Here is a 27,547-nt window from a genome sequence, read left to right as displayed (position 1 = left end):
TTGCCCCCTTCCCTGGGGGTCTTGGCGGCTTCCCTGGTGGTCCAGTTTGGGCATCTGAGGGGGGGCTGCGCTGATAAACAATCAGCACGAACCTCCCCTGTCAGGAGAGCCGCCGATCGGCTCTTTTCTACTCGCGTCTGTCAGACGCGAGTGAGGAAGAGCCGATCAACGGCTCTTCCTGTTTACATTGTGATCCGCCATGATTGCACACAGCTAATCACGTGGTAAAGAGCCTCTTTACCAAGATCGGAGATGCAGGGTATCAAACTGACACCCAGCATCACCGATCGCGCGCTGTGCGCCCCCATGTTATCCTGCTGGACGTCAATAGACGTCCAGTCAGGATTACACAACCACTTCCCGGACGTCAATTTCCTATTGACCGGGCGGGAAGTGGCTAGAGAAGACATGCAGCGTGGGGCCTTTGTCAGTGGGCTACAAGCTTGTTTTAATGGCATCAGTATGAGACCATTTAGAATTGACAGGTGCAACTGACCCCCTTCTGGCTTGGATTTGATCTTCTCTGAGAGAATTTTGCATATTGGAATGCATAACCTGGCTGACCCGAATAAAAAGTTCGCTGACACAGGTTCATATAGACACCATTGTTTTCCTGACTGACTGTAATCAGCAAGAATGAGTGATTTTCATCTTGTGCCCGTGGGTACAATCTATTTAACTCCTTTTAAAGATAATGTACTCTATATATGAGGATTGTATTTCTGAGACTCTACGCCACCCTCTCTATCCATCCTGCTTTTGTCTGCGTTTCCACTATGTAAACATCCAACGTGTAAACACTGCAAAAAAAAATTTGTTCTCCTTTATTTCACTGCAGATGAGGCGTTCAGCAGTGTAATATTTGTTTAGCTGCTGGCAGTGTGCGACGGCATTGTGTAAATCTTTCCATTGCGGAAATGTGATGCCAAAAATCTGACTGATTATAGCTACGCTCTACGGGTCTGCCAAGTCTTTCCTAGACAAAGGGGAATTCCGCGTTCCTGAATGAGTATGTTTGTTTACTGGCTTCTTCAAGGGGAAAATTAGATACAAAAAAAAAAAAAAAATCCCTTTCCACCTACTTACAACTCCCCAAACATACAAAAAGAAAGGTGGGAAATTTGGGGACTTTGAATGAAGCACCCGGCTGTGAGTTGATGAAAACGTTGATATCTAATATTCTGCCTGTTGGTAAAATATACACATATTGAGTCGTCGTAAAATACAGTAAATAAAGAATATTGCTCATTAAAGGTTAAAGCAGAGGTTCACCCAAAAACGTAATTTTTAACATTAGATTGATGCTCATTTTGTCTAGGGGAATCGGGTGTTTTTTTTTTTTTAAATCGAAGCAGTACTTACCGTTTTAGAGAGAGATCTTCTCCGCCGCTTCCGGGTATGGGCTGCGGGACTGGGCGTTCCTATTTGATTGACCGGCTTCCGACGGTCGCATACATCGCGTCACGATTTTCCGAAAGTAGGCGAACGTTGGTGCGCAGGCGCCCTATAGAGCCGCACTGACGTTCGGCTTCTTTCGGCTACTCGTGACGCGCTGTATGCGACCGTCGGAAGCCTGTCAATCAAATAGGAACGCCCAGTCCCGAAAAAGCCGAACGCAAACGACGTAAAAAAAAAAGTGCCGGGCGGTCGTTCATTTCTGAATCGGCGTAACTCCTCATTTGCATATTCCTTGCGTAAAAATACGGAAGCGTCACCTAGCGGCCAGCCTGGAATTGCAGCCTAAGATCCGACGGTGTAAAACACTTACACCTGGCGGATCTTAGGGATATCTATGCGTAAATGATTCTCTGAATCAGTCGCATAGATACGACCGTCGGAACTCTTTCTGAATTCGGCCGTTAAGTTCATAATAGGCTTTAAATAAACTTGAAAGTGTACTTGGTTGTGAGGAGAATCTATAATTTCCATAACCTTGGGGTTATATCTGTCTCTAAAAAAGGAATACTGTTTGCTTTGTTACAGTCGTTTGGCTTTTTCACTTTTGTATTTTGTATTGACTATTTTGCCTTTGCACGCAAATTCTGATTGACATGGTTGTGTTGGATTGGATCCAGCTTGCTGACCCCGTTTCCTGTCTAATTTTCTTAGCTAATTAAGCAGGGCTAACCAGTAGATTTAAGCTGCCCATACAGACTCCTTTTGTGGCCCAATGAGATCAGTATTAGTGAGTTCATGTAGCGGTCTTTATGTGAAAGTGAAAATACTAAAGTGACAACAATATTTAAATCTTATCCCTTAGTTGCAGGATTAGTCTGAAATCTGGTAAATTAGGGCATTAGCTGGATGCTGGACATGTCTGGCATCTGCAGTATAATGGTGTCAATTTTAATCTCTACTGTGGCTTGCACCCTGATAGCCGTAAAATTACAAAAGTGTCAAGAACTACCTTAAATGCATCACCTGCTGGCTGCAAGTGGTAGATGTGAAATATTCATATATAAAGTGTCAAGCCGCGTACACGCGACCATTTTTCATGTCATGGAAAAAAAACAACGTTTTGACAAGCCTGCCTTGCATACACATGATCGTGAAAAAAAAAATGCTCGAACAAAGCGCAGTGATGTACAACGGCACTATAAAGGTTCCATTCCATTGGCACCACCCTTTGGGCTGCTTATGCAAATTTCCCTTCTCATAACTTGCTTCTGAGCATGCATGTTTTTTTCCCCCCGTCGTTAAAGCGTGCACACGACCATTTTTCACGACGTGAAATACGGCGAGAAAAAATAGAGCAGTTCCTAAATTTTTAATGCCCATTTTTCACGTCAAGGAAAAAAGCTCTGGAGCCTACACACGATCATTTTTGATGACCAATTTAAAAAATGGCATTTTTCACGTCATGAAAAATGGTCGTGTGTACGCGGCATCATATTTACCCGACTAATAGATCAAAAAGGGCAAAAAGATTTTATGTGTTAAGTAAATTTAACGTTTACTAAAAAAAAAAAAAATTATACACAAAATGGTACGATACATTTTCTTTTAAAGCCCAGGAAAATACTAAAGAATGTGACAGTTCTGAATGCACCCAATGTTTGATTTGCCAATTATGCTCCTGGAAACCCAGAAGTATTTAAGCTTTTTTTTTTTTTTTTATAGCTTTATTTAAAACTTCAAATATATATACATAGTAACATTACTTAATTTGAATAAAGTCAGTTACAGAGACTTGTACAATGCCATTTTACATCATTTTTACAAATCATATTATATATTGGCAAACCAATATTTCCAGCTAAGCTCTGCCTTTTCTTCTCCCATTTGTTTTTGATCCAGAAAAAATGAAAGTTCACATTTAGAAATTATAATTTTGCTTGCCTTGCTAACAGATATACCGTATTTATCGGGGTATAGCGCGCACCCCTAAAGTTGCCCCGAATTCCTGTGGAATTTTTTTTTTTTGTACTTACAGTTTTGGTGTCTTGCGCGGCGTCCATCGGCGGCCTCGTCGGGTCCGGCGTCCGTCTGCGGCTTCGGGTGTCCTCTTCGTCGGGTCCGGCGTCCTTCTGCGGCGTCCTCGCGTCCTCCCCGCTCGTTTCTTGCGCCGAGTTTTAATACTGCGCCGACATATACAGAGCGCAGTACACTCGTGTATTGTCGGGCAGGCTCGGCTCCTCTCGCTCTGACATCCTGTACGTCAGAGCGAGAGGAGCCGAGACTGCCCGACAATACACGAGTGTACTGCGCTCGGTATATGTCGGCGCAGTATTCAAACTCGGCGCGGGAAAGCCGGTATCGGCGTATACTGCGCACCCACGATTTTGCCCTGGTTTTCAGGGCAACAAAGTGCGCGGTATACGCCGATAAATACGACTTATTTTTAAAAAACTGAAAGGTTACGAACATCCCATAAAACTTCTTTAAGTATGCAAAAGAAAATGCATGCCATTCTTGCTTTGTATTTATTCTTAATTTTCAATGCTATGTTATGCTATAATCTTGGGATTCTTTTTTAAAACACAGATTTTTACATACTGTCCCTGATTTTACTGAGGCTGACAATCCTGATGGGGCCCCCTAGTGGCATGGGGCCCTCGGGCAGTGCCCTAGTGCCCAAATGGTCAGTCCACCCCTGAGTGTATACAATTCCTTATATTCGGGAAGTCAAACCCACCATTTGATAGTGTCAGCATTATTTTATAGCGAGATAAGCGCTCCATTTTAGATACCCCCAAAAATACGAAAATTTGTCTTGTAATCCTTTGTATCCACAAATCTGAGGGTGGAAACACTAGTGCAGTATACAGTAACAGGGGTAATATAATGGCTTTAACAACTAAAGTCTTCCCAGCCAAAGTAAGTTCCCTTAATTTAATAGGTACAGCTTCCTATTTATGTTAGCAGACGTATTTAAGCACTGGTTGTTGACGCAACACAACATTTTCTGGTTTGGGAAGATCTAGCGTTTGATGTTAACTGGCGTGCAATAAAGATAATTATAACTCAGTGAGGGAACAATCAGGTCCTGTATAGTGTGAGAACTCTATTTAAGTATAGGCTATCAACCCAATATGTGTACAGTGGATATGTTTCTAATTGCTTCTCTTTCGTCACTCATTCTATACAGAGAACCTTGCACCAATTACATTTGTTCTGGAAGTTAGTTTATTATTCGTATACTAACTATAATACAAACAAAGAGAAAAATAAAAATTTTGCTCATTGACACAACCTTTTTGCACAAGCCTGGGTTCACATCTATGCACATCTATGCATGTGCGGGTGATGCTTTTTTGCAGTGCATTTTTCATGCACATTTTGATGCGTTTTTAAATACGTTTTGCATTTTTTTAGGGATGTGTTGCTAAGAGGAGGTGTAAACCCGGTAGTAAATAGGTAACCAAATTATCCAAATTGTCTAAATGGACACATTGCATCTAGTCTGTATGATAAACACTCAGCATACAGTAGCAACTTATGCTGAACTAGGTTGTATTCAATACAATCATGTAAAGAAAAAAAATATATATATGTGTGTGTGTGTGTGTATATATATATATATATATATATATATATATATATATATTTATTAAAAATAATATAGGCTATAAGTACCTTAAGCCTAGGTTCACATTGGTCCGATTTGGCATGCTATTTGACATGCCAGATCAGCGGCTATTGCCAGCAATGGCACTGTCCAAATCGGTGCGGCGCCGCACCGATTCCCAAAAGTGGTTCCTGCGACTTATATAGACATCTTTGAAGGAACTCGCACAGATGTCTCTGAAATCATTTCTGAAGTCAGACTGACATGCAGTCGGAGGTTTGTTGTCAAAAAGTACAAAAGTACTTTGCTTCTTTTTTTTGGACTCCACTGGCATGATATCTGATGAATATTCACCACGTGTGGTGCAGATGATAGCATTTGAGGCCTGAACTGACAGTTTTGATGAAAAGTTCAGGAACATGATGGTTATATGTTTGTGTTGCTCAACATTTTGTCCTTACCCCGAATGAGGAAACTGATCGTCTGATCATACAGTATGTTCCGCCCCCGTACCTGCTGACTAGCCAAAATATGTATGAGGGAGCTAACCAGCTAATTTAGCCTGGCTCACTAGTTTCAAGAAACTGACCTTTCCCTCACTAAACAGTTCTAAGGTCAGAGGAGAATATTGCACAACAGCATACTGTATTTTAGCTTTAACCACTTCAGCCCCAGAAGATTTGGCTGCTCAGTGACCAGGCCATTTTTTGCGATACGGCACTGCGTTGCTTTAACTGACTGCGCGATCATGCGACGTTGTACCCAAACAAAATTGATATCCTTTTTTTCCCCACAAATAGAGCTTTCTTTTGGTGGTATTTGATCATCTCTGCGGTTTGAATTTTTTGCGCTATAAACAAAAAAATGCGTAAATTTTGAAAAAAACACAACATTTTGTACTTTTTGCTATAACAAATATCGCCAATTTTTTTTTTTTTTAAAGTGCATTTTTTCCTCAGTTTAGGCTGATATGTATTCTTTTACATATTTTTGATAATAAAAATTGCAAAAAACGTATATTAGTTTGCGCAAAAGTTATAGCGTCTACAAAGAAGGCAAAAGATTTATGGCATTTTTATTATTATTATTTTTACTAGTAATGGCGATGATCTGTGATTTTTATCAGGACTGTGACATTATGGCGGACAGATCGGACACTTTTGACACATGTTTGGGACCATTGACAATTATACAGTGAACAGTGCTATAAAAATGCACTGATTACTGTATAAATGTCACTGGCAGGGAAGGGGTTAACACTAGGGGCGATCAAGGGGTTAACTGTGTTCCCTAGGTGTGTTCTAACTCTGAGGGGGGCTGACTATAAAAGATGACAGATCGTGGTTCCCAGCTAGTAGGAACTCACGATCTCTCTCCTCACAGAACTGGAATGTGTGTGTTCTGCCTCTCGTGCATGCGATCGCGCGTGGCTGGCGGTCATTAGCACACCCGCAGTGCCACGTGCGTGCACCTGCTATCCCGCTTAAAGGAGCCGATGTACAGCTACGACGACTCGTGAGATCTTTAGGGGGAATCTCCACCCTAAACTAAGGAATGAAACCACAGCTTCTGTGGTTATAGGAGGAACAACGTGTGGCATATTGACCAGATATGGTCATCTATGCTAATGGCCATGTCGACAAAAAGGGCTTCACCCCCAATGGGCTGTTATGCAGGTCATGGCGCCTTTTATTTAATTATTTTTTTCCTTTTTTTTTAATATATATATATTTATCATTTGTTTTGCTCAGGCTTGTTCCAGATTTACTTTAACAATTGTTGGGATAAGTTCAGTTAGCCTTACGGACAAACTATTGGTTTTCAGTACGGTCAGATCCGGCCCATAGACTTGAGCAGTAAAGCAAAGTTGCAATATAAATTAATATATATAATATATATAAATGCAAGATGAATTCTAAAGAGAACATTTACAAATCTTATTTAAAATCAAAAGTATAATAAAAGTATAAGAATAAATGACTGAAGCTACAAACTGGATCCTTTACTAACAAAACAATCCTGTTTTATAGACTACCGGGGACTGAAAAAACAATTTTGCACAAATACTGTACCATCAAAATATACAACAAGATAGTATATTCAGGCTGTGGTAGTCCAGGAAACAGGAATTTTTGGCAGTGCTGGGTTTCTCGGTAGCGGGGACTCCAGACTGACATTTCGGGGGCCATTTTTACATATATTGACGGCCTGTCATCTGCCGGCTCAGCGTTGATCAATGGAGCGATCCGCGCTGAGCAAGCGGATGAGACATGTACGGATCCTCGCGGGATCCATATATGTGTGTGTGTGTATATATATATATATATATATATATATATGTATATATGTATGTATGTGTATATATATATATATATATATATATATATATATATATATATATAATGTGTCTAAAAATTTATTTTCTACATATCAATAATGTCTCAGACTTGACCGGAGGAATGCAGCAATAATGAACCCATTTGTGCTTTTTTCTTTTCAGGTTATGGATACACCACTCCACTGACAGACTCCGGGAAAGCATTCTGTATCTTCTATGCTCTTGTTGGCGTCCCTTTCACCATGCTGGTTCTCAGTGCTGCTGTCCAGCGTCTCATGGCCACCTTCACCTACAGACCTATTCGTTACCTCCAGCTTCACAAAGGCTTTGACCGGAAGAAAGTGACCATAGTCCACGTAGTTGTCATAAGTCTGTTGGTGTTGATTCTGTTTCTTATTATTCCTGCTGCCATATTCAACGCCATAGAAAGTTCCTGGAGTTTCCTTGATGCCTTCTACTTCTGTTTCATTTCCTTGTGCACTATCGGCCTAGGAGACTACGTCCCAGGGGAGCAGAATAACCAATGGTTACGACAACTCTACAAAGTGTCCGTTGCATGTAAGTATATGGAATCTGGGAAAGGGGGAGGAGTTGAATTATTTTTGTGAACGAGCACAGCTGCCTGTACAGTATGTAAAACACTTGAAGGGGCAGCTTTGCCAACTGACAAATACATTATATGGAATTCCAATCAACTCTATAAAAAAATCTCCTCTCCCTTCTGAAAAGCGATCCACTGTGGATCCATTAATTTGGGCAAATCAGCTAAAATATGAGCCTGCCCACCACCCAGCTTGACAAACTTAAATTGAAAGATTTGGCTGAACGGTGACTACAGCCGATAACATAGTAGTCAATGTACAGTTTTTTTGACAGCTGCAGGAGAACTGTCTATCATATAGAATAGAATACCGTTTATACTCGAGTATAAGCCACGTTTTTCAGCACATTTTTTTGTGCTGAAAATGCCCCCCTCGGCTTATACTCGAGTCACCTTTTTGCGCCTGATCTCCCGGACTTTAGGGACCTGGTAGCGGGTACTAGGCATGTGCATTTCGTTTTGTTCAGAATCAAAATTCGGACAAATTTTTCATTATTCGGACATTCGGATGCATACCAATTTCCCGAATTGTAATATTAACGAATTTAACCGAATCCGAACGAACGTTTTCGAATCGAAAACCCGCGGACGAAATTCGACTCGAATTCGAAAACAAATTCTATTTGAATCGAATTCGAAAACAATTTGATTGGAAAACAAATTCGAATTAAAATTTAAAGCAAATTTGAATCAAAATCTAAAAAATATAAATCGATTTCTAAAAAAGAATGCAATAAAATAGAATATAAAATAATAAAACAATAAAATGAAAATCAAAGAATAGTAAAGAACAGAATGGAATAAAATAGAAGGTAATCAAATAGAATTCGAATAGAAAAATATTAGAAGAGTAGAATAATAATAAATAAATAAATATATATATATATATATATATATATATATATATATATATATATATATATATATATATATATATAAATATATTTTATTCTGCTCTATTCTAATATTTACAGACCTTTTGTAAAAAATAAAATAGATGGACTTGATTTTGCAGGTTAAACAAAAAAATATGCTATTTTATTTATTTATATATAAATATGTATTTTTACAATGGGGCCTGCAAAGTATTGAACTTGATCAATAGATCATGGGTGCAATGTCAGGCCCCTGCAGACACTCCTGACCGCTTTCTGCCCGTACCTCCATATGGCCAGACAGTTACAAACTACAGGGGCACTGATGAGTGCCCCCTAGGTAGTTAATTGGGAACTACAAGCCATCTGCTGTGATTGCAGACAGGACTTGTAGTCCAACCGTTCACCACCATGTTACTATCCTTTAACGTGTATGGCTAGGGTAAGAAAACTTTACTTAAAAAAAAAGTTAATTTCATCCCGAGTTTAGTGAGATTTGAAAATTACATTTACATGGCTGAAGATGCAGATTCTTCTCCTGGTGTGAAGCTGAGGGACCTTGCATTCTCAACATTTGCACACATTCTGTGATTTATTTTTTTCCCAGACATTGGTAACATTTTCATTATATACAAAGAAAAAACTGCGCTGGATAAAAAGTAAAAAAAAAAATATATAAACTACAGCTGTAATTTAAGTGACATGTAAAATTATAGAAAGATAATAAGCTGCACTTTTAAAGTGGCATAAAAACCAAATGAATAAATAAAAAGTAAATAAGTGAAAAAGTAAGTACAAAATTTACATTATATGGCTTCTAGCAAAAACAAAGACGACTTTTGGTTGCTGTGCCTGTGATGAGCTTGATGCTGTCACAGTTCAGTGAGATGTAAGCGTCAGTCTTGGTTTCATATTGGAGGATCACATGATGGAAAGATTTCACCCTTTTGCTTTTTTTGCTTTTGAATTGGCACTACTGACTGCATTTTTATTCAAGCACTTTCTACTTGCATCCTTCAGATGTTTTTAGACACTACCAGATATGTATCTCTCGAAACAGGTTTGCATTGTTGCATTTTAATATAGATGCTGTGCCTGAAGATTTGTAGTTTTATCTCAGTGTATGTAGATTAGGTTGGATGTGTTCCAGATTTACATATTCAGGCATCAAGTCAGACTTCTAAGAATGAATGCACCCCAGGGGCGGACTGACCATTCAGGCACTGCCCGAGGGCCCCATTCCACTAGGGGGCCCCATCAGGGTTGCCAGCCTCAATAAAAACAGGGACAGTATGTAAAAATCTGTGTTTTAAAAAAAAATCCCAAGATTATAGCTGTCTCGTCTCTCCAGTACCTTTTCAGTGTGTATGTGTATTCTGTGTGTATGTATACTGTGTGTGTATATTGTGTATGTATACTGTGTGGCCCCATAATCTCCTATTGCCCGGGGGCCCCATGAGTTGTCAGTCCGCCCCTGATGCACCTCATTCACATTTTAGGCTGTAGTCTAATTCAGACACTTAGTAATGTTGAAAGGGATAGGTAAGGTGTCAGCTGAAAAATATATTACTGAACAATTTACTGTTAACCTCTTGCTGCCCAGGTAGCCCACAAATTGCACACATGCATCCATGGGCAGCCATAGTTTCTGTGCTGAACACAGTGACCGAACTGTCATAGATAGCTTCCTGTCTCTAGTAAGACCCCTTTCACACTGAGACCCCTTTAACACTCGAGCGCCGCTAAAGTGACGGTCGTTTTTGCGTTGGTTTTCGGGCGCTAGCGGGGCATTTTTTTTATTTTTTTTAAAGCTCACAGGACCTTAAAAAAAAGGAAAAAATACCTGTTTTGCAGCGCTTTCAAAGCCCTTTTAAGGCGCTTTGGAAGCGCTGTACAATCATTTCAATGGGCAGGGGTATTTTGAGAGCACTATTTAGCCCCAAAGATGCTGCTTGCAGGACTTACAGAACCGCCAAGGTGTGAAAGCACACATTGCAATTAATGGGAGGCAGTTTTCAGGCGCTTTCAGAGGCTATTTCTAACGCAAAAAATGCCTAAAAACTGCCTCGTTGTGAAAGGCGTCCTAAACAGTTTTCAGACGTTTTAAATCTGAAAAGCGCCTGAAAACTGCCTCCCATTCATTGCAATGTGTGCTTTCACACTCGGGCGGTGCACTTACGGGACGTTTAGAAAAAGTTCTGCAAGCAGCATACATGTTTAGAGCGGTTTTGGAGCAAAACTGGTCCCCCCCCCTTTTTTTTCCCTTAGGGTCACGCTGTCACCTGCCCATAAAAAATAAACACCCACTTGTGCCCGAAAAAGGCGCTGCAAGAACACAGCTAAAGCACCGCAAAAACGACTGGTCTTATGATCGGGAGCTGGTGGGACAGGTGGTTGACCATGTGACCACTGTGGCAGCAGTCAAGTAATCAGGCAGTCCTCCCCATTCCACTTTCTGGGAGTAAAGAAACTGGTATAGCGATGCCAGGGCTGGGGGACATGGGGGGAAAAGCAGACCTACAGTTAGAGTTGTTGTTACACAGCCAACCCCTAAACAATTACCCCAAACCATTACAGTGTCCATTTTAATCTATCTTCTGAAATGGATTGCCAACAAAGGAGTGCGAGGCATTCATAAATCTTGTATTACAACTGATTTGTTCATTTCACGGCTAGATTGGATTTGTGTTTTTTGCTCATATTAGTGTAAAATGTGATTGCTGTTGCTTTGTTATTCACCCTCCACCATGCACGAAATCCAGTCTGTTGAGGATCATACAGTTCATTAAACACACTTGCTTGGATATTTTTGTGATATTCTGCAAGCCACAGATATTTTCTCTTGCCTAAAACAAAAACAATGGGGCAGTTGACCCTTATCATCTTTGCCAGTCTTCCCCAGAAGGCCTTTTTAGGCTTAATGATAGTTTAATGCATTCTTTCTTAACTTATTGTAGCGCCTACCCCAATTTTCCAGGAGCCTGATGGGGACTACCGGGGCTAGGGGTGGCTGAACTACATTCTCAGTGTGCAGGTTTGTGGGCATGGTGGGTGATGAACAAGAAAGAAATTGGGTGCCAGTCACTTTTATGCTTTAAACAAAAGGTTTATTTCCCCAAACAGGAAAAATGTGGGGGAGAGGGAAAAAGGGCACAGGACACCCTTGGTAATGATCAGCAACAGGCAGATTGGCAGACTTGGGAACAAAACAGGAAGCGCCACCTAAGTGCAATATGTTGGTCACAATTTATTGGGTTAAAAAGGAAATGCACTTACAAACATGTATAAAAAACGGGCTCATCTGTGTGCTGTAATCACAGTGCGGTCTGGTCTCCGGTGCATCCAGGCTCACGGGGAAGGCAGAAGAGTGTAGAAATTCATCCTGTAGTAATCAGGAAGCCAGCCAGAACCAGCGTGGAACACAGACAATGATGTCACAGGAAGCGGAACCAGAGAGAGCACCAGGGGAAGGACAGTATGAGGCAAACCACTGAGAGTCTAGGCTACGCGCTCGGAGCCTTCTGCTCCTTCTAGAGGCCTTTAAAAGGAGCAGAAGGCTCCGAGCGCGTAGCCTAGACTCTCAGTGGTTTGCCTCATACTGTCCTTCCCCTGGTGCTCTCTCTGGTTCTGCTTCCTGTGACTCTGTGTATGGTAACTCTTTCTGAAATGTTTCTGTTCAGGGGGGGCGCCACATTTTCTTACGGTATCTACATAATGTTAGGCAGGCCATACGTTATACATTTTTTTTTTTCATTCAACAAACTGGTCGAACAAAAAAAATATGCCTCGAATGTGTGGATGGGGAAATGACTCCTACTGAGTTTTTGTGTTCTCACGGCAGGGGGGCATTCCCCACCACCCAAACACAATGATCAGTATTGCTGGCTATAGCCAATGGCACTGATTACGTGGAAAAATCCCCAAAAAGGTGGTTGTACAGAGGTTAATTGATAGATTGACTTCTGTGCAGCCAGGGTGCTCATATGTGGGTCGAAATTGTTGGTTCTGTTGAACCAGCTGAATTTTGATCCATGTATGGCCAGCTTTACCTGTATGGCATAGTACTCAGGATTTGTGTGATTCCTTGTTCAATGTGTACACCTATAAAATAAGATTTGAAAACTATTTTCTGTGGTGTGCTGAAATATTTAATTTTTTATGAAAAATGGATAAGCCTGTATTTTATATAAAAAAAATGTGTATATATAACTATATATATTAGTTATAATGTCTGCCTTGAAGTGACAATTTAAAGTGCCTCCTTCATAGTTTTGTGTCCTCGCTCTCTCTCAACAGTTTACCTCTTACTTGGTCTTATGGCCATGCTGCTCGTCCTTCAGACCTTCCACAAGGCCGCCGATCTTCATGGACTCACCGACCTCTTCTACCTCCCTCACCTCCATGACCTGGAAGACCAGGAGCCCATTCTGGACACCCCAGACTCTGCCACTATCAAGGAGGCTGAGCCCAAGAAACCATTCAATACAACAACTCAAGCTGGGTACTCATCCATCAATCGATAACCTAAACAGACAAAAGCTGTGGGGCCAAATAAACTTTTTAAAGGACAATATACTGTTTCTAGTGCATTCAAAGTCCGATATGCTATTCAGCTGCCATCCAAACTATATAACCTGACTAACCTCATGCCAATGTGCCATCCTGTTTTAGGTTCTGTAGTCCATATGTATGGGTTTTGGTGCCAGTTCAACTTTGAGCTGATGTAATTTTATCACAGAAATGTGATTATTTTTTTTATACATTCAATATTCACTTTTTTTATTACCCATAACTTAGAATGCACATGATTGGTATCACCTATTGTGAAAAAATGCACATTCTTATTATTCAATTAAAGCAGAACTCCAGCTAATATAACAAGATAAAAATGAATTGTCCTTTAAAAGATACAATCAGATTTTACTGCAATATTCACCTTTAAGCCATAGATTTCCCCTGCAGTACATTTTTTCTGCCACTAGATGCATGTTCAGTCTGATGTCCAGCATAATTCAACCAGTTTCTGTGAGCCCAGTTCATCCAGGACCTTCCCGGTCCATTGACAGGACATAAAAGCAGAACAGCACAGTGATGAGCTCATTCCTTATGTCGCTGCTTTCCCCTAATATCTGAATGCTCCTTGCAAGCACTTGAACAGATTTGATCCTTGTGCTGATTCTTTCTGTCACACGTACAGAGACTCCAAGAGGCTGATACCAGGTCAAATTCAGGCACTGCTTGCATTGCAAAAAAGAACAGATGCAGTAATGATTACAGAGCTGCATTCATTTGTATCAAAATTAAGGAGTTTAGCTTTAAGTTGACTAAAAATAGCGTAGTAATCGAAACCTTTATAGTTCACATTATTTTATTCAATGTAGTTGTAGTTTTTGACACGAAAGGACTCCTGTTATTTTTATTTTTTATTTGTATTTACATGTTCTTTAAAGATCTGCACTTTCCAATGTAAGCCTTTCAATGTTCAAGATGACTTTTTATGGTCAAACTTCCGTGTTGTGTATGTATGACAGTTCAAACCTGTGCAGAGGGAACGATCTTGTCTGTATTAAGTACCTGGGTGGTTTTGGGGGAAACATGCATGTGATACCTATGTAAAACTTCTTGCATGTTTCTACACATTTGACGCTCTCTCAGGCAGAAAAGGACCAGCCAGGAGATTAAAGCTAGCCATACACTTTAAGGGTTTCTCTTTTTTTAGCCCGTGGACTAAACAAGAGAAAATCAATAGATTCCCTTATTCACGCTAAATAGCACGAATGTAGGAATCTTCACTGACAAGTGTTTGTATTCAGGTAGCTTCAGCTGCCAGAATACTTGGACGATTGCATCTGATAGGAGGCAGTCCATGTTCAACCAAGAAATTTCCGCCCAACTCAGTCAATTTTTAATTGACTTTTTCAAGCTGGTAATGCTGACAGGGCCATCCATGGCTTGAATTTTGGCTGATTCAGCAGAATTTTTTTTAAATTCAAGCAGTGTATGGCTAGGATTAACGAACTGAATGATGACTGCAAAACCATCTGACAAGTTTCAATTCTCATGTTTTATTGAGGGCTTAAACTATTTTGGTTTGGTGCTCCCACAGTCAGGCCTATCGTTGACCCCTAAATATATATGTGGTAGGCTGGGGTCAAACAGACTAAATTCTAAGCAGTCTTTTGACTTGGAAGGCACATGACCAATTAGGCCGAAATTCTACAGCTTCAGAAAACACTCATGTAAAAAAAAACGTCCAACGTTACAAACCTTGTCTGTTGCATCCTGTGGTAGTCCATGGATATTCTGATGTTTGCTTGACTTCAATAGTATGGGCAGGATTGGACAACAGACAATTTGTAGGTAAGCCACAATAAATTAAAGCCCAACTCTGGGAAACTTGAAAAGGATCTCTTGCTGTGTGGGAGCAGTGTTAACTTTTTGTTTAGGTCTAGGGGACTTCAAGAGACGATTTACTTAACCGCTCCTCTGTGCTGCTAGACTGGTACCCACAGCCTTTTCTCCCCTACGCTCCAGTGGTCCGGGGTACTGATGTTGTCAAGCCAATGCGTTGGACGTGATGGTGCAGAGGAACAGTCCGCCACCAGAGTGTGAGGGAGCGCCATCTGCTGGGGCAGCAGAGAATCAGGTAAGTAAACCGGTTTCTCCTCTCCCCATGACAAAATGCGCAGGCACAGCCCCATTGCAAGGTATAACATTCACATTTCCGGGAGTTGGGCTTTAGGAGAAGGAAGAATCATGAGGCAATAAAGTTGTACTGATTACTATTAAGCATTGTTTTTAGCTGTAGAAACTAAATGACAAGCCTGGCATGATATATAATAATATCAAGTTTATTCAGAAAAGCGGTGTAAAGAAATAACGATGTAGTAAGTTCTGTCCTCCATAGACTGACTACAGTAGACTAAAGCCAGGTTGGTGGCTGAGATGGATTCTGATTAGCTGTAATTGTTGCACTTTGTTGTTTTCTTTTTTTTATTTGATGATTGTGGTAAGCGTACCACATAATAAAGGGAATTGTGAGATTGTTGTAAATGTCAATATGAATGTCAAAATGTTCAGACATTCCAGAAGGTGTTTAAAATCGTATATGTTGTGTTTTTTTTTTTTTTATGCTGCTTCTTTTTTTTTTTTATGCTGCTTCTTTTTTTTTTTTTTTTTTTATACTTGCCCAGTAAAGAAAAGCAAATGGCAAAGAGGAACAAGTAATCCAATAGTACCAACCATAGATCAGTAAGATAAAATCTGATTAGCAAGTATTTTTGTTTCAGTGTGCTGCAAGAGCTGAAGAAGGAGCTTGTTGTTTACTCTGGGGGAGAATGTACCAGTCACACTGGATTTAGGGACATTAGTGTTGTGTAACATTCAAATTAAAAACATCTGGGGTTCAATTTACTAAAACTGGAGCTTGAATAATTCTGGTACAGCTCTGCATAGAAACCAATCAGCTTCCAGGATTTTAGTTGTCAAAGCTTCATTGAACAAGCTAAAGTTAGAACATGATTGGCCGCCCACAATGCGCAGCTGCACCAGATTCTGAGCGCTCATATTTAAGTAAATCATCACTCTTTTTGTATTTAAGAAAGCATTGCAGATTTAAGTGATAATGGGCCATATTCTCAGAAGAGTTACGACTGAGTATCTCAGGAAACTCCGTTGTATCTCTGTTTTTTGACTCGCGTATCTATGCGAGTGATTCCTAGAATCATTTTCGCATAGATACGCTGTAGATCCGACAGGTGTAAGTCACTTACACTGTCGGATCTTAAATGTAATTTGCCGCCGGCCGTTAGGTGGCGTTTACGTTCAGGTCTCATTTGTGTATGCAAATGAGCCTGATACGCCGATTCCCGAACGAAATCGCGTCACATAACCGTCGTTTGCGTAAGCGTAAGGTTACCCCTGCTATATGAGGGGTAACCTTACGCCAGTCCGATGTATGCCATGTTAAGTATGGCGTCGGGTCCGCGTCGTCTTTTCCCGTCGGGTACGTCGTTTTCGTAAGTTGTTTTTGAATACGACTTTATGTCAATGACGCACACGTCGGCGTCATTGACGTTTTCCGTCGAGAACTGGAGCATGCGCACTGGGCTATTTTTAGCCCGGCGCATGCGCAGTTCGATCGGCACGGGGCGCGCTTAATTTAAATATAAGCCGCCCCCTTTGAATTCCGCGGGGATACGCCGGGCCTTTTACACTGCGCCGCCGCAAACTACGGAGCAAGTGCTTGAGGAATACAGCACTTGCTCCTGTAAGTTGGGGCAGCGTAGTGTAAATGGCTTACGATACGGCCGCGGGAAAACTACGAGAATCTGGCCCAATGTGTATTGTACACATCTCATAGCAACCAGTCGGATTTGAGTTTACTGGACTCGGGTCATTAACCAAAAGTTTTTGATTGGTTGTTAGGGGTTGCCGCACTGCTTGGTTAAATAGGTTTCTAATGTTTCTTTTTTGCTGTTTTATCTAGCGACCAATCGGAGATCTATGGTGATAAACCTTATAGGGCAAAGATCAATGTGCAGTTACCCAAAGTAACCAATCGGCAGCCATCTTTCTTTTTTTTTCTGTAAGCGCAGAATTTAAATATGAAATTAGCTTTCTGCTTTGCACTACTTTAGACTGCACAGATGTAAGAGACGTGTCCCATCGCTGTGATCAAGCAATGGCAATTTCCTTGCCAACATTTGGATGCACTGCAAAAGTACTGACTCCTTTCCTGTAGGGAAAATTAAAAGCTTATTGATGCTTTACAGAGATTTTACAACATGCTGAATTTTTTGTATGAATGAGAGTAATCCCATCTGATACTTGAGAGTGCTTGTTGTTTCTTAGGAGTTAGCCAGCAAGCTGTCTTTAAATTATAACTAAAGGCGAAACGTATTATTATTTTATTTTGGGTAAGGAAGGCTTATAACCCCTGCCAGGTATTTTGCCATAGATTGTTGTCACCAAAACTAATAATGCGTGACATAAAGGGTGACAGCACAAAATTGCAGATTTTTTTTTCACTTTCACTGTTGGTGATAATGGTAAATTGGACAAATAGAGAGGGGCCCAGACAGCAATGGAAAAAAAAACTGACAGGGGTTCTAATCCTTCTCCAAAAAAAAAAAAAAATCTGTATCGAACAGTGGGCACTATGGTTTTAATATGTCTAGAATCCTTATTAATATCCCCTTACCTCTGCAGTGTAGTATTTTTCCTTTTTATATCAAACTGAATAAAAAAAACTGGCCATACACAGTAAGATTTATCTTGTTTAGCCCCATGGACTGAAAGAGAGAAATGTCTATGCATCCATGCTAAACAATGTAGATGGGGGAATCTGCACTGCTTTGTATTGTATTCTGACAGTTGTCACCCACGGCTATCAGAAAACCATCCATTCGCTGCATGTCTGACTGGTATGTACTCAGCTCCTTTGATGTTCAGATCAAAGGATGTCAGGTGGAAAGGTGCTAAAAGTGCAAACCAAAGCTCACGTTACAGCCTGCTCAACAGGACCTGGTAAAAATTGTTCTATGTATGAGCAGATTTATAGTTGGCCTGTTGGTATACAGTAAAACCTTGGTGTGAGAGTAACTTGGTTTGCAAGACAAGCAAAATGTTTTAATAAATTTTGACTTGATATACAAGTGATGTCTTGATATAAGAGTAGCGTCATGTCACAACTGAGTATAAAAGAGAAGAGAGGAGCCTCTAAGTGTAGCAATATGGTTATATTTAATGAAGGTACAATTTAGTAACATATTGCTACACTTAGAGGCGCCTCTCTTCTCTTTTATACTCTGTAGCCCCTGATGGATTTTGCTTCTAATCCTCTTATGTAGGCTTCCATTTGTGGATGGACACTTTATGGTTACACAACCTATCACCTATCACATTGCTATAATCTTTTTATATGGACTAAAAACAGAAGTACCTATAAATAAATGGCTGTGGTACAAATCATCAGAATTTCCATTATTTCTTATGGGGAAATTCGCTTTGATATACAAGTGCTTTGGATTACAAGCATGTTTCTGGAACAAATTATGCTTGCAATCCAAGATTTTACTGTATATTCCTCTGTCCCTCTGCTGACAACAGTGCTGCAGCAATGATTGACACCAGTGCTGTTGTTAAGCTTCTGGCCCAGTGAAGGATTGCCCATGTAGATAACACACCTTGCTTTAAAGCAGTGATGGGGAACCTTGGCACCCCAGATGTTTTGGAACTACATTTCCCATAATGCTTGTGCACTCTGCAGTGTAGATGAGCATCATGGGAAATGTAGTTCCAAAACATCTGGGGTGCCAAGGTTCCCCATCACTGCTTTAAAGGCTAGTTATACATTTGGGTGGTTGCCATTTTTCTTTAGGATTCATATATAAACACAGCCTTATAACACCGGCTGTGTTTTGTAAAAGGGAAGGCCTTAAACAGGTGAAAATACAATACAGGCATACCCCACTTTTAAGTACACAATGGGGTTTATTTACTAAAGCTGGAAAGTGCAAAATCAGGCTCACTTCTGCATAGAAACCAATGAGCTTCCAGGTTTTATTACCAAAGCTTAATTGAGCAAATTGGGGTTAGAAGCTCATTGGTTTATATGAAGAAGTGAGCCTGATTTTGTACCAGCATTGGAGTCAATCGTCATTGTTAAAATATATATATATATATATATATATATACACACAGGTTCACTTTAGTTTGTACTCTAAACAGACCTTCTGCTTGAATAATGGACCATGTATGAGCAAGCCTTCCAAAGGAAGCTCATTTATCTGTTGTGCACTATTTGTACCACCCACAGTTTTGAATGGACTTACCCACGTTTAGAATCATCTGTCATTGATAGGGTTTTACACGCAGATAGTAATACATTTTTAGAATGTTAATAAACTATGGACTAATGATGCTCATCGAATGATGGAGATGTGCCATTCCAATAACTTATTGTATTTGCTGAAACGGTTTACTGCTAATTGTGTACTCACACCGACTGATGTTCATGCAGTATACATATTTTAATAAAATGTCAGTCTGTCTTGTAACCTTGTCAGTTCATTCCTTTTAAAATGGTTTCTGAAAGATTTTTGATGGTCATGTAATGTTGTTATTTTAATGTATACATTTTTGAAGATGAAGCTTAAAACGGAGTTCCACCCTAAAAATGAATTCTCCATTAACAGCTTGCCTTTAATGTAAAAAACAAACCAAAAAAAATCATGTTTTTTACTCACTTCTATCTGGCTTTTACTAGGCAGAATTCCTAATCTGCCTGGTTCTAGGTGGTTCAACTTCCTGTCCTAAGACCCCATTGCCTCCTGGGAAATGATGACACAAATTTCCCAGGAGTCTCTGGGCATTACTGTGCCTAAAAAATCGCCCAGCATGCACCTCTCCCTGAAAACCAGGAAGAAAAAGGAACTGGGCTTCACATGCCCACACATGATGGATACGGCCACAACATGAGCTGGAGGATATAAGGCAAGTGTTTGCAATGATTTCTGGAACGATTGGGGATCTATTAATATGTTTTAGGGACTATTTAATGTGATTCATTTTAGCTTGCAAAAAAAAAAATTATGCCCGGAACTCCGCTTTAATCTGCTTGTATATTGCGGTCCCTGGTAAAATAAAACGCTCTTGTTTTTATTATACACCTTTAGGTAGATTCACAAAGAGTTAGGCCGACTCATCAGTAGATAAGTCGACCTAACTCTGAATCTACGCCGGAGTTTGTTTAAGCATATGCTCAAACAGAGATACGCTTAAACAAAGCTAAGATAGGACGGCTTGCGCCATTCTATCTTAGCTTGCAATTTTTTGGATGGCCGCTAGGTGGCGCTTCCATTGCGGCCGGCGTAGATTATGTAAATGAGCTTTTACGACGATTCCCGAACGTACGCGAGCCCGCCGCAGTCGATTAACGTCGTTTCCGTAAGGCCTTAGGCGGCCTAAAGTTATTCCACCTATGAGGTGGAATAACAATGTTAAAGTATGGCCGCCGTTCCCGCCGCGAGGTTCGAATTTTTTACGTCGTTTGCGTAAGTCGTCCGCGAATCGGGAGTTACGTCGTCTACGTCCGCGTCGAAATCAATAGGCCCGTACAGCGTACTTAGCCGCAATGCGCCCTGGGAAATGTAGGCGCCCGGCGCATGCGCAGTAGGAAAAAACTTCAAAAAACGTGAGGTCAAGCATCATTAGCATTTAACACGCCCCCCCCCCCAACCCATTTGAATTAGGCGCCCTTACGCCCGCCGTGTTTACACTACGCCGCCCTAAGTAAGGAGGTAAGTGCTTTCTGAATCATGTACTTTCCTCTCTTACTTAAAGTGGAGGTTCACCCGGAAATGTTAATTTTTAACCTTAGATTCATGCTCATTTTGTCTAGGGGAATCGGCTAGATTTTTTAAAATCAAAGCTGTACTTACCGTTTTAGAGAACGATCTTCTCCGCCGCTTCCGGGTATGGGCTGCGGGACTGGGAGTTCCTATTTTGATTGACAGGCTTCCGACGGTCGCATCCATCGCGTCACGATTTTCCGAAAGTAGCCGAACATTGGTGTGCAGGCGCCGTATAGAGCCGCACCGACGTTTGGCTTCTTTCGGCTACTCGTGACGCGATGGATGCCACCGTCGGAAGCCTGTCGGAAGACTGTCAATCAAAATAGGAACGCCCAGTCCCGAAGACCCATACCCGGAAGCAGCAGAGAAGATCGCTCTCTAAAACGCTAAGTACAGCTTCGATTTAAAAAAAACTAGCCGATTCCCCTAGACAAAATGAGCATCAATCTAAGGGTAAACATTTTTTTTAGGGTGAACTCCCGCTTTAAGGCGGCATAGTGTAAACACGCTAGGCTACGCCGACCTTAATTTTAGGCGCCCCTACGTGAATCTACCCCCTTATTTTAGATTCAGTGGCATAATCGCTGGAACTGGGTGCTTCTCCAGGCAATAAAAGCAGATCAAGGCTGATGGCAGGGACTAGCATGGTGCTGTACATAGCATTATGAAAACATCATAGCCCCTTACATCAGTACTCTTCTCAAAAGCCTTCAGCCAGGATGCAAGCAGTGGGCTGCCTCTTTGGAGGAGTTATGCAAATACCAAAATGCCTTGATGGGTGGGTGTGAGTCTGGAGAAGTAGGCATTTCTACTGCCACAGGAAAGCCCAAATCTGATGATCAGCCTCCATGATGGTAGGCCAGAGCTGGGTGATGCCGGATGTCCTCCATCAAGAAATGAGGCAGACTCTATCAAACTTGTTGTAGCTTCTCATTCATACGGTGAGAAATCCAAGCAAGGAATTGTAGTACAGGAGAGGAGTCTATACAACTGAGCAAGACTGGCGGTAAGCCCAGAGTTCAGCTTTAAAGACCAAGTCAAAAAGTCTTGAAAAAAATAAGCTTCCAGCATCTCTTTATGAGAAAAAAAAACTCCACTTTTATATACTCAATACTATTGAGGATTTGGTTTAAACTATAGCCCAAAGGAGAGGATACTATTGTATTGATATGGAAATGTCCTTATATTTTTCTACCCTGATAAAGGGGGCAGCTGTGAACCCCAGAAACACTTTGGATACTCTTTCGATTGTCCCCTGACCTATTGGAGTAAAGTTGAATCTGGACCTTTTAGCAGCGGTGTGGCGCTTAAAGGGGTTGTAAAGGTACAATTTTTTTTCCTAAATAGCTTCTTTTACCTTAGTGCAGTCCTCCTTCACTTACCTCATCCTTCCATTTTGCTTATAAATGTCCTTATTTCTTCTGCGAAATCCTCACTTCCTGTTCTTCTGTCTGTAACTTACCACCGTAATGCAAGGCTTTCTCCCTGGTGTGGAGTGTCGTGCTTGCCCCCTCCCTTGGATTACAGGAGAGTCAGGACACTCTCTACGTTGCAGATAGAGAAAGAAGCTGTGAGTTAGTGGGAAGTGAGAATTTCTCAGAAGAAATAAGGACATTTAAAAGCAAAATGGAAGGATGAGGTAAGTGAAGGAGGACTGCACTAAGGTAAAGGAAGCTATTTAGGAAAAAATTGTACCTTTTACAACCCCTTTAATTTTTCATTTTGTTACCTTACACCACAAGCCAAAGAAGAACATAGACATCCTCTTGGGTGTAGAAGCTGTCTGCCTAGGAACCGGATCACCTACATTAATACGGATACCTTAACCACTTGCGGCCCCCCACCGCATATATACTGCAGAAGGGCGGCCGCTCTGTGCCAGATCACGTACCTAGTACGTGATCTAAAAATTCAGGCTCTAGGGCACACATGCACTCCACCGGCACCCACCAATTATTCGGTACACAGGCAGAACGCCGATCTACCTATGTAAACAAGGTAGATTGCAGTTCTGTAAAAAAAGGGAAGGCCTTCATCTTGTGTGCTTGCAAAGCACAGACATTGATCTTTGCCTTCCCTTAGTAAAAAAAAAATCCTCCCCCACAGTACACAAGCACTGGCTAAGAACACATCTAACCCTTTGATATCACAGGATTACAGCGCTCAGAAAGTTCAATGAGGACAATCAGCAGTGAGAGTTAAAACCAGAGATGTGGTGACAGCAGCATTTCAGAAAATAAATATTAAAGCGGAGTTCCGGCCACAATTTCACTTTTTAAATATAAATACCCCTGTAATACACAAGCTTAATGTATTCTAGTAAAGTTAGTCTGTAAACTAAGGTCCGTTTTGTTAGGTTGTTACAGCATTTAGACACTTTATAAAATAGAAATTGACTGGGGCCATCTTAAGTGTGGGCATCATGAAGCCAGACTGTATGACTTCCTGGATTTCAGCCTTGCAAATCTCACACATGCTCAGTGCTGCACAAGCAGTGTCAGATCAGGTTTCAGCACCTGTGCTGTCCAAGTCACATGATTCCTTGAGACTGGGGAGTGCACAGACTCCTGGAAAGTTACACCCACTACATTCCCAGGAGTCTGTGCGGTGTAGGTTAGGAAGCATTAAGCACCTAGGTGCAGGAAGTGGGAAGATTAACTATTCTGCCTAGCAACAACACTTTCAAGGCATCTAAAAAAAAAAAAACATTTCGGAAAGGACTAATGACATTTTTTTAAAACTTCTGATGTAATGTTATATTTATGGGTGGAACTCCACTTTAAAGTCCATAAATATGAGTACAATGTCCATGCAATAAAGAAGTATTCACTGGGCAAATTTCATCAGGTAACCAAGGGCTGCTCTCCGAGAGTGAATTCAACTCAGGCATACATGTAAAAAGAAGGACAGGAAAAAGCGCCTCTGAGTCATCTGGTTTAATTAAAATAACTGGTGCAAATATCCATCACTTACATTTAAAATTGCAGGAACAGAGGTGAAAGTGAAGGTATTTTGGCTCCATTCAAAATACCTTCACTTTCACCTCTGTTCCTGCAATTTTAAATGTAAGTGATGGATATTTGCACCAGTTATTTTAATTAAACCAGATGACTCAGAGGCGCTTTTTCCTGTCCTTCTTTTTACATCTAACCCTTTGATGGCCCCTGATGTTAACCCCTTCCCACCAAGTGTCATTAGTACAGTAACAGTGCATATTTTGAAAAATCCCAATATGTAGCAGAATACACACTGGCCTAAATTGATGAAAAATTTTATTTTTTTATTTTTTATTTTTATAGCAGAAATTTAAAAAAAATTCATATTTTTTGTACATAGCGCAAAAAATAAACACAGCAGAAGTGATCAAATACCACCAAAAGAAAGCTCTATTTGTGGGAAAAAGGGACATACAGTACTTATCGCGGTATACCGCGCACCCCTAATGTTGCCCCGAATCCTGTGGAAAAAACATATTTTTTGTTCTTACAGTTTTGGTGTCCATCGGCGGCCTCGTCGGGTCCGGCGTCCGTCTCCGGCTTCGGGTGTCCTCTTCGTCAGGTACGGGTCCTTCTGAAGCTTCCGGGGGTCCTCTTCGTCGGGTCCGGCGTCCGTCTGCGGCTTCGGGTGCCCTCTTCGTCGGGTCCGGTGTCCTTCTGCAGCGTCCTCCCCGCGCCGAGTTTGAATACTGCGCCGACATATACCGAGCGCAGTACACTCGTGTATCGTCGGGCAGGCTCGGCAACTCTCGCGCTGACGTCCTGCACGCTCAGGACGCCAGCGCGAGAAGTGCCAAGACTGCCCGAAGATACACGAGTGTACTGCGCTCGGTATATGCCGGCGCAGTATTCAAACTCGTGGCGGGAAAGCGGGTATCGGCGTATACCGCGCACCCACGATTTTGCCCTGATTTTCAGGGAAAAATAGTGCGCGGTATACGCCGATAAATACGGTACATTTTATTTGGGTACAGCATTGCATGACTGCGCAGTTGTCAGTTAAAGTATCACAGTGCTGTATCACAAAAAATGTTCTGGTCATGAACGGGGGCAAACCTTCCAGAGGGCAAGTGGTTAATACCTCGCAACTGTCCTTCTCTGGGAATTCAATGTCTTTGCCCTTCTTAGTTGTCCATATTTTTGGTATAATCTACAGACCTCTATAACCTCTTGGTGGCCGGTCAACAGCCCCTGCTTCTGCCATGGAATATAATAGCCTGCCTACAGAACTTTAGTGCAGCAAAACTAGACTTTGTTTATGATTTAAAGCGGAGCTCCACCCTAAAGTGGAACTCGCGCTGATCGGAACCCTCCCCCCTCCGGTGTCACATTTGACACCTTTCAGGGGGAGGGGGGTGCAGATACCTGTCTAAAGACAGGTATTTGCACCCACTTCCGGCCACACGTCTCGGGCAAAAGACGGGTTTTTCCAGACTTCCCGTCTGTCCCCCGTTGTGTGCTGGGAACACTCGGCTCCCAGCACACAGCGTGTGAGCCAATCGGCGGGCGCAGCGCGACTCGCGCATGCGCCGTAGGGAACCGGGTAGTGAAGCCGGAGCGCTTCACTTCCTGGTTCCCTCACTGAGGATGGCGGGGGGAGCAGCAGAGAGACGAGCGATCGCTCATCCTCTGCTGCGGACGGCGCTGGACTCCAGGACAGGTAAGTGTCCTAATATTAAAAGTCAGCAGCTGCAGTATTTGTAGCTGCTGGCTTTTAATAATTTTTTTTAATGGCACATCCGCTTTAAGTAGACTTATCCTACCAATAGAGGGTGCTGTAATGTCAATTCTCTTTACCTTTGGAACAAGTAAAACATACTCACAATTACTGCCAGAGAAAAATGAATACATCCGTTTGGCTGTCATCACATAACAAGCAAATCATTTTAATACTGTTGAGCATACATACAATAAGGTAAAACACAACACAAGAGACAGCCTGCTGTCCTTGCAATTCTTCTTTAAATGGCCTAGCGCTGAGGGATTTTTCAGCAAACACAGATCATTGCTTCATTTTTACCCATAGCTGTCATACAAAGGATGAGTTCTGAACGGAGTTGTGTGCACATCATGAGAATTGGTACTGTTTTTTTTTTTTTTATGGTCAGGGATAGTCGCTTTAAAAAATAAATAAAGGGAAACTTTTTTTGTATTCCTTTCAGAGAGAACAGGGGAGGGATATCACCCCTGTCCATTTATTTTAGCCATCTGTGTCCCATTGGGGAGATTTCCCTTCACTTTCTGTCCCATGGCCAAGGCCTGGGGTGAGAGGAAATCCCTCCCAAAGTTAGGGGATCCATTGTTACCAGAACTAGTGATCCCAGTGAAAGATTTGCCCTTTATTCGCAAAACGTTGGATTTTCACTTTCTGTGATAACCGTAAACAAGATAAGTAGAGAGATTGAATCTCCCTAATGGGAGAACAGGCAGCAATACAAACCTGATTCTAATCCCTCTTCGCTGTATCCAAAAAATGGATTTAAAAAAAAAATTTTGCTTTTCGCCTTTAAAGGGGTTGTATAGACAAAAATATTTTCCTCTTAAATTTAAGTCTCACAGTAGCTGATAAAGTAAAAAGTAATGTTTTGCATTATAACTAGTTTGATACCTGTTGATATTGAGCTGTTTTATTCACCTCCGTCACTCCTGAATCATTATTCTCACTGACTTCCTGGTTTGCGGTGCACATTCATTCTTGCTACATCACGGCCTAATGGGAACTACAGTTCCCATTAGGCTTAGCCTCCATGCCTGTGAGGCCTTGTACACACGACCGAACATGTCCGCTGAAACTGGTCCGCGGACCAGTTTTCGCAGACATGTCCGACCGTGTGTAGGGCCTAGCGGACAGTTTTCCGGCCTAGTGGACAGGTTTCCAGCGGACAAAAGTTTCTAAGCATGCTAAGAAACTTGTCCGCTGGAACCATGTCCGTCGGACATGTCCGATGGTTAGTACGACTCATCGGACATGTCCGCTGGTTATGACGTATAACCAGCGGCCCGAAATCCCGCGCATGCGTCGAATTGATTCGACGCATCCGTGGAAGCATTGAACTTGCGTGTTAGAGAACGTCGGTGTCTTATACGTCACCGCGTTCTCCGTCTGCTGGGATTTTGGTCTGATGGTGTGTACACACATCGGACCAAAAGCTCCCAGCAGACATGTCCGATGAAAACTGTCCGCAGACCGTTTTCATCGGACATGTCTGCTCGTGTGTACAAGGCCTGAGGGATAAGAGAGCATCTTCACGCAGGGCTGTAGTCATAGGGAGGGGGTGAGCACATTCTGCTTTCCACCATGCAAAACGGCTCAGATGCTGGTGGAAAGCAAGAAGAGGAGAGACAGGAAATGGCATTTTCAAACCTGGATTAC

At 41.7% G+C, this 27,547-nt stretch overlaps 1 protein-coding gene and 1 long non-coding RNA gene across 3 annotated transcripts in view; both read left to right on the top strand.

Moving 5' to 3' along the window:
• Positions 1-15,929, top strand: part of LOC120913538 (potassium channel subfamily K member 1-like) — a 62,505-nt gene extending 46,576 nt beyond the window's left edge. For both annotated transcript variants that reach the window (XM_040323524.1, XM_040323525.1), the window contains 2 exons: positions 7,509-7,904; positions 13,119-15,929. In XM_040323524.1, the coding sequence (XP_040179458.1) occupies positions 7,509-7,904; positions 13,119-13,345 (623 nt within the window). In that variant the 3' untranslated portion in view covers positions 13,346-15,929. The remainder of the gene's footprint in view (positions 1-7,508; positions 7,905-13,118) is intronic.
• A 1,999-nt stretch (positions 15,930-17,928) lies between these two features.
• LOC120913537 lies at positions 17,929-24,011 on the top strand. The gene is made up of 3 exons (XR_005743539.1): positions 17,929-18,238; positions 22,044-22,047; positions 24,002-24,011. It is a non-coding gene; the product is annotated as an uncharacterized LOC120913537 (long non-coding RNA).
• Positions 24,012-27,547: the final 3,536 nt, after the last annotated feature.

The sequence above is a fragment of the Rana temporaria genome, chromosome 9, assembly GCF_905171775.1.
Source record: "Rana temporaria chromosome 9, aRanTem1.1, whole genome shotgun sequence".
NCBI classification, from domain to species: Eukaryota; Metazoa; Chordata; class Amphibia; order Anura; family Ranidae; genus Rana; species Rana temporaria.
Note: the sequence above shows the minus strand (reverse complement) of the source record. Positions and strands in the feature narration are given on the sequence as shown.